Source organism: Oenanthe melanoleuca, chromosome Z, assembly GCF_029582105.1.
Source record: "Oenanthe melanoleuca isolate GR-GAL-2019-014 chromosome Z, OMel1.0, whole genome shotgun sequence".
Taxonomy (NCBI): Eukaryota; Metazoa; Chordata; class Aves; order Passeriformes; family Muscicapidae; genus Oenanthe; species Oenanthe melanoleuca.
In genome coordinates this window covers 75784434-75792480 of record NC_079362.1, presented here as the reverse complement: position 1 = coordinate 75792480, position 8047 = coordinate 75784434, and the positions used below count along the sequence as shown (strand labels likewise).

General features: G+C 54.1%; 1 protein-coding gene across 1 annotated transcript in view; it reads left to right on the top strand.

Annotated features, from left to right (window-relative positions):
• Positions 1-8047, top strand: part of MYO5B (myosin VB) — a 156309-nt gene continuing 148262 nt past the window's right edge. The window contains exon 1 of the mRNA XM_056514136.1: positions 1-156. Coding sequence (XP_056370111.1) covers positions 130-156 — 27 coding nt within the window. The 5' untranslated portion in view covers positions 1-129. The remainder of the gene's footprint in view (positions 157-8047) is intronic.

The window sequence follows — 8047 nt, the reverse complement described above, 5'->3', positions numbered from 1 at the left end:
GCGCCGGCCGCGGCGGGTGTAAAGGTCGGCGTGCCGGCGTGTCGGTCGGAGTGTCCGAGTGTCCGTGCAGCGGTCAGTCCGGCCGGCCGCCGCCCACATGCCCCACGCCTAGCGCCGCCCGCCCCGGCCATGTCCGCCACGCAGCTCTACACCAAGGTGAGCGGGGAGGGGGCGCGGGGGGCTCCGCGGGTGCCTCTCCGTGTCCCGTCTGGCCTTCTGAGGGGGCTGCTTCCCCCAGTCCGGGGTCCTGAAGGGGCCCCGCAACTTTACCGCACCCGCCCCGGCGGCCGCAGGTGCGCGGGATGCGGAGGGGACATCGCCGGCGTCCCTCCGAGGGTCCCAGTCCCTTCCCGATCCCTTCCCGATCCCTTCCCGATCCCTTCCCGGTCCCTCCCGGTCCCCCGGCGTTTCACCCACCCGCGTTCTCCGCGCTGGAGGGTGAACTTCGCCCGTGGCCTCGCCCTCCGTGCGCTCCGTCACCTGCGCTGCTAAAACACTCCCAGCCTCCCCAGATCCCCCAGATTCTTCCCTCCTGTATTCCTAAACCTCGGGGGTGGAAGGGGAGGACGATGCCGTCCCTTAGAATCACAGAATCGCAGAGCGAGCGCCGCAACTCGCCGAAACGCTCCCGAGGTGTCCGGTTTCCAGAGTCCCTTTTGTTCCACAACTCCTGGATGCGATCCCTTGGCAGGGGTGCGATGGGACGCACCCTCTTCCTCATGGCAACCGGGGAAGGTGGCATGGCTGGTGGCCTGGCTGGGCACTGCGCCCCGGCGGGCCCGGGGCTTCCCAGAGGGGAGGTTTGCTCTTAAAAAGCGATCGTGATGGCAATTGGAGGCTCAGGTGCCGTTTTTTAAGCAAAGCCCGAGGTTTGGACTAGAAAATCACTGTTTCCACTCTGGTTTAATTTTTTTTTTTTTTTTGTTATTTTGTGGCTTTGGGATATTTGGGTATTCCCAACCCTCGGCCAGCCCAGGCTGTTGATGCTTCCCACACAGTTCGGGGCTTTCCGCTCCTCTTCCCAGGGAGAGGCTTGTGTCCGGAGAGATCTTTGCCGATTGACCTGTCCCGATGAAAGGGGCTGCTGGCAGGCAGTGCGAGATCCGCCTGGAGCCCTCTCCTGGGTGCGGGAAGCCCTCTCCGAAATGGGGGGAGCCCTCTCCGGGGTGCGGGAAGCCCTCTCCGGGTTTCGGGGAGCTCTCTCCAGTGTGGGGGAGCTCTCTGCGGGCTGCGGGGAGCCCTCTCGCTGTGCCCGCAGCCCCGCGGGGCTGCCCCGGGGTGCTGCTGGCAGCCGCGGCACGGGCGATGTGCTCGGTCAGTAACGCGGGGCAGGAGGAGCGCTGGGCTGCAGAAAAGGTTTTACTGTGTGCGAGAGGGTCAGCATCATCTGTTGTCATAATGAGGATTTTAGTGGTTTGGATTCTTCCTGTGACCGTGGTCAGCTCGCGGAGGTGCTGCCAGATTGGCACCAGGAATCACTTTCTGTCCCCCGGGCTTAACTTTGCTGCAGATTTCTGCTTCTGTAACTCGTTTTGCCAACGTGTTTTTTTTTTATTTTTATGTAATGTCGGGGGTTGCCGCGTTTCTTTTTCTCTGGCTGCCGCTATCAAAGGGATGCAGGACGAACGGTGGGTCTGGCGGCCCCTCCTCCGAACCCGTGGGGATTGCAGAGCCCCGCAGGGCTGAGCTGGGCTGTCTGTGAGCAGGGTGACCTCCATCCTTCTCGGGAGCACTTTAAAAGCAAAGTTTGGAGAGTCTTTCTCCCTTGGAAAATCCGGAGAGGAGCAGAAGTAAAGCTGTGGCTAAACGGCTCTGACGTGCCGACCACAGCTTCTCTCAGGATGAGTGCATGGATGTGATGGCAAGCATCCCTGGGGAGGAGGGAGGCTGGCTCCCAGAGCTGTGCTCTCCCTTTGGATGGGCTGATTAAATCAACCTGGTTAACTGATTTTTAACTTGATGAGCAGGTTATCTTTTTTATGCTGCCTTGGTTTATATTCCTGCTGATCTGTGGAACAGGTGTAAGCAGCTCCTGGGGCCTTGCTTGGGATCCTGTTGCTGTATAGGGACTTTCTGATAAGGAAGTGGTGGGGATTTGGTGGCAGCCTGTGTGTGTTGTTAACTTTAGACTTATTTTTAATAACAACAGAGTTTCTCCCTGAAACTCTCCACGAGAGCAGGTGTTTCAGCACTGGCCCTTCTGCTGTTGCCTGCCAGTTTTGCAGGAAGATTCGAGGGGTGCAGCTGGTTTTTTAGGTGGTGGAGCCCACATGGGTCATGTGTGCAGCTGAGTCATGGTGAAATTTAGGACTGTCCTGCTGGGCTGTCTGCTGCATGGGGCCTCTGTGCCAGCTCTGGCCTTTGAAGCAGCTGGAAAAATATTTCCTGTGACTTTGAGAGTGCAAGAAAAAAGATCAAAGAAGGCTTAAAACCCACAACAAACCCCAGAGCCTGGAGGTGCTGAGGGATGCTGGTGGTCCCCGCGGTGAAGGGGATGTGCTGGTCTCTGGTGCTGAGGAAGGTCCTGCACATCAGCTCTGTGCAGGAGGTGAGTGCCCAGGTGCAGGGGATCTCCTGGATCTCTGCTGGGATGTTTTTGTGGGGAGCAGAGGAGGGGGAGGCAGATGATCAAGAGTCAATACAGCTGTCCTGCTGACAGCCTATTGATCCCACGTGTGCTGTTGCATTAGCACAGCCACAATTGCACCTTCCTCTGAGTCATTCCTCCTCCAGCTGGAACCAGGAAGAGAGGAACTGCTGAGGAGCCACTTTTGAGCATCCAGGTGGGAATTCTCAGGTCTCCTTCCTGCTGAACTGCAGTGGGAGCTGGTATGTGTTGTGTGGAGTGCCCTCAACTTCCATCTGGTTTTCTGGGACCTTGTGAGGACATGCAGTAGTTTTCTTGGTGTACAGATTCCTCAGCATGCTGATGAATTTGGTGTGTTAGGTTGGCCTGGGGAGCACTTAGGCAGGAGAAGAGCCCATCCTGGGGACACCAGCAGCTGTGAGCTTCTGCTGGAGATTTCTCCATGGGATGCCTCTCCTTGCCCCTTCAAGATCAGGGCTGACTGGTGTTTAATAGCCCCATCAAGCAGGATAATTAATAAGTCTGCCTAACTATGAGCATGAGAGTAGCTCCAAAACTGCCTCAACCCTCAAGCATGCAGGACTCACAGTTATGGAGAGAACATTCTCCCTTCTCACTCCTTCTGCTTTACCTGGGGACTCTGGGATTGTCTGGCTGTGGATTTTATTTTATGATAAAATCAAACAGGGGTTTAGTGCATGTCCCAGCAGAAAAGGAGCTGTGTGGTAGAGGATGTGGACCTGGTTCTGGAGCTGCTGGCACCAGCCTGTGCAAGAGGAATGGGGCAGGTAGTGGTGCCAAGGATTCCAGCCTGCAAAAACCTGCTCCAGATGGAGAACTAGCAGAACTTTGCCTACTCTGTGACTGCCCAGGAAGCTTCTTCCTGAGGCTGCTTGTGCTGGCCCTGCTCCTGCCACGTCCACCTGCAGCACTGCCCAGGCTTGTGGGCTGCTGCTGGGGGGGGAGTTTGCCAAATCCTCTTCACCTGCAGCAGGAGCAAAGGCAGCTCAGGAGCCCATGAGCCTGAGCAGTGCCAGCCTGATCCTGCCCTGGGAAATTGGGATGCTCTGTGCTGGGCTGGGATGGATGAGGATGAGGGCATCCCCCTCAGAAGGAGCCATCACCAGCAGAGGGGTCGATTTGCATCACTGATCCAGAAATTAGAGTTGTTTGTATGGCTGACCTTTGTTGTGGTGTAAGGTGAAGCTCTTGGTAGGACAAAAACAACTGTAATTGCTCTGGCTTCTGATGTTCTGCTCTCTTAAATGTGGTTCTTAAAATATGTTAATTGTCTTTGTAAGTATAGCCTCTGAACCTCATGCAAAATAGTGCTTCTGCCAGGCTAGGGAATAAGCTGTGTCTTTCTGCTCCTGGGCTGTTGTGCAGCTCAAGATATGCTCTTCAGGAGGTTTTCAACTCTGGGTAAATAAGAAACCAGGGTATTTATTTTTAATATTATTTTCTTTCCCCTCTCATTGTGTGAAGTGGCTGCTGTTTGCCAAGTATTTTCTTACACTATGGAAATTGATGCATTTAAAAAATCCTCTTCTAATGGCTGGTGTTGGGTATAGAAAACACTCTGGTTTTTGCTTAAAGTTGTGTTTAATGAAATAGCTGGAATGAATTGCTGGTTTCTGACCCTGGGGAGAAACTTTTCAAAAGTGCATGAATGCTGCCAGTGTGATCACACTCTGATTGAGTCAATGAATTGGCATAAACCTTCTGGCATAAAACCTCCTGAAAATAATTTATCCTGCAAGGCTCGGGTAGGATTCATCCTTAGCATGTGCCTGTGTGCTGGTTTGGGGCTGAGGAGCAGCTGGGGAGGAGAAAGAAGATTTTCTGTGGATTGTGTGGGACGAATTTGTGGGGATAAGTGTTGGGGACAGGGAATGTTTGGGGTTCAATCCCAGGACATCCACGGGATGCTGCAGAGCTCCTCAACTCCTGCTGCTGCCATTGCAGCTCCTCTTTGGAGAAGCAGGTTATAGCTGAAGGGTTTTGTCTTTCTTTCTTCTTTCTTTTAGATGATGAGAACATGCCTGGGTCACACCAGGAAGGGCAGGGACAGCTTGGAGGCCACGTTGGGATTTTATTTAAGGATGGGGCTGAAGGAGCCGGGTCCTTCAGCATCCCTGGGCTCCTCCTGATTCTCCCTCATTATGAGCTGCAGTGGCAGAGAGAAAAATCATTGAAATGTAAACGGTGGTTGCTCCAGCCAGCTCTCTGCAGCCTGGGACCGTGCCAAGGGCATGGCCAGCCCCTCGGCTTCCCCATGGCACAGGAGGGAACGGCAGAGCCAAGCCTGGGGCTTGGATATCCTTCAGGTCTGGGCCTGAGCACATCCCAGGGAGCTGGGAGATGGAGGAGAGGGGGGCATTTCCCTGCCTCGGTGGGCAGGGTGTGCCTGGAGCTCACCCCACGCTGCTCCAGGGGCTGCAAACCCCCGTTTCCTTCTCTGTTTGTGCAACTTGTCATCTCAGTCGTGCGTTGAACAGCCCCTGTTCAATGTTCAGGAGAGGGCCAAGGGGCAGGGAGCTCAGGGAATGGCTCCTGCAGGGTTCATCAGCTGGATGCCCTCTTGCTGGCCGGCATTAATCACCCGACTCTGCTAAAAAAAAAACTATTTTTGAGAATCTCTGCCCTGATTCTGCTCCAAGGGTGAGGAGCTGTGGTGTGGAAATCCCAGGTCAGCTGCAGGGTGAAGGACAGGAGCAGCAGTGGGCCTGAGATGGTGCTGTGCTGGTTCTTATGGGATTGGGGGGATGAGTCCTTCCTGCCCTTTCCTGCCCTGAGGAAGGAGTTTATCTGAGGTTACTTGTTAGGCCGCCTGGCTGCTGTTGAGGAATGTATTTACAGGGGAGGATTTTTGCTTTGTTGTTCTTTCTTGCTGCCAATTACCAGGCACAGAAAATAATGACCCTGAATGTGAACTCATGCATCTCTGCTGGTGACCAAGAAAGAAGGCTGTGTATGTTTGTGACTGTATTTTTATACATGCATGTTTAAACTTCTCGGTTTTCAGTTCTAGATGTGTTGGACTTTTAATTTCCACACAATTTATTGTCCAAAACAGGAGTACTGTACCCTTACTGTGATAGCTGTCCTTCAGGGAATCCACAGGAGCAGCCCCACTTGAACATGAAGGTGGACTTTGGCCCTTCCTCATTAGCCATGGGTGTAATAAATATGAGGTAATGCAGGTGAAACTCTGAGCTGGTGTTTTTGTGTGGTGCTATTGCCTGAACTTTGACCCTTCCTGCACACACAGAGGTGTTTGGTGTGGTTAAAGGAACATCACAGGGAGCTACAATCCAGGTCAGGAAAATGACTGCTGTTATTGCAGCAGAACCTCAAGCTGTGGCAGCTTGAAAGGTTTGCAGAACACTTTAGGGAAGGATTTGCTGCTTATCAGAACTGAAAAAGGTTCCCTGCAAGCTTTCTGTGTCTCGAGCTGTCTGTAAAGCAGTTGCCCTTGTGCACCTCTGGCTGCTCTAAGACAAGTCTTGTGGGGTTGGGCTGGGTTTTGGCTCAGCCTGAGCCTTCAAATATGAGCAGGGACCTGTCCAGAGATGCTGGGGAGGCTTGGTGGGTGATGGGCTGCACATGGCTTTCCTCACCTGAACACTCTTTACTGTGTTGTCTGGATCATGGTAAACTCATCAGTTGTACTAATGAAGCTTTTGAGGGTTTGGTATTTCTGCTCTTTGCCTTCCCTGTGGTATCCAGAGGGTTTGGAGAAGAGCATCCCTACGGGGGAGAGCCTGCAGCCTGGAAATGTGACTCTTTCTCCAGCTGTGCTCTCCTCTTGTCCTGGGTTTGTCTGTGTCTGAGGTCTCCTCCAGCTGAATGAAACGAGTTAATTACTGGAACGAGTTAAACACGTCCCAGTATGGACAATGGGAGTACAAGAGCTGTAAACAGCACAGGTCTATAAACCCTCAGAGTGAGCAGTGTAAGCCCTTAACTGCAGGTGCTGACTCCTGGGATGGGATGGGACGGGATGGGATGGATGGTGGTGCAGCTCCTCCAGCACTGCGTGCTCCTGACCTGCTGTGCCACCATCCTTTCCCTTTTTTAACCAAACCCCACCTGATTTTGCCTTTTTAGGTTTCATTATTACCTTTCCTCTCCCTTAGCAGTTTTCTGTGGCACTGGTTTCAGTCCCTGTGTTTGTCCCCAGGAAGGCAGGGGTGCTGGCAGTCCCAGCAGACCAGCAGCAGTGCTGTGTAACCCCTCTGGCTGCCCTCCCCAGCTCTGTTTGGTGCAGGCCAGGTTGTAGGATTGTGCTGTTCATGTCCCCCTTAGCATTCAGCCCTCACCTCCCTCTCTTTGTGTTCCCACTCTGGGGTGGCTTTGCATTCTCGGGGTGCTCCAGGTGTTTGGTGCTTCCCTGGATCCCCAGTGGGGGCTGTGTGCTGTGTCATGGAATCCCAGGATGGTTTGGGTCAGAAGGGATTTCAGGGATCAGGGACACCAGCCCAGGCTGCTCCAAGCCCTGCCAGCCTGGCCCTGGACACTGCCAGGGACGAGGCACCCTACACCTCTGGGACACCTGCCTCCATCCTGACTTCTGGATATTCTCTTAGCTCTCACCACAAGCCTCTGTTCACCACGTGCTTCCAGCTCAGCTGCTCCTGGGGAACATCCTTCCCACACTTGGGGCTGAGCACCCTTTGAGGCCAGGACCAGCTCCCACCCCAGGGGCAGCCCACCCGGGCGGGGTTTCCCTTTTGGTGGCTCCTCTCCTCGCTCACACCCAGCTGATGCAAACCTTCCCCCCTCCGTGAGTCACTGCCAGGAGCTGGGAGGATGTGCTAACCACCACCTGCAGCTGCTGCTGGTGAATCACAGCCCCTACTTATCACAATAGCACCTTACACCTCAGGGATGTGGCCCAGCGAGTCACCAAAGGGGAAAAAAGACCCTTTGTGTGTTTAAAGATGGGTTTTTAAAAATCATGGGAATGTCCTGTTCCTTCTGGAACCACCACGGGGATGGTTTCAGGTGTCACAGGCAAACCTCCAGCTGCCAAATCAAGTTGGGTGTGGGCAAGCACCTGGGGCTGCTGACGTGTGTATCAGCAAAAGAGCATTGAAAAGGGCTTTAAGACAAATAGAAATAAAAAAATCTGATCCCTGTGCCTTGTGAGTCCTTGGTGCTACACCCCAGGCGAGCATGGCTGGTGTAAGCATAAGGATGCCAAGATGCTGAGGTGATAGAAGGTGTAATTTTCCATCTAATTAAGCTGAGTAACTCCTTGTGGATTTATGCTGCTCAATCACTCTGGGAAGCTGGGTGCTGTGGGCATTGCTGCTCCGTGCACAGAGGGTGCCCTGGGCACGGGGTGGGGCTCGTTCAGGGACACCCAGCCTGCTGGTGGGGTGGGCATGGGGGGCTGGAGTGGCTTTCACATGGCAGCACTGGGCTGCTGAGGGCTTGGTGCCACGTCTGGTAGCA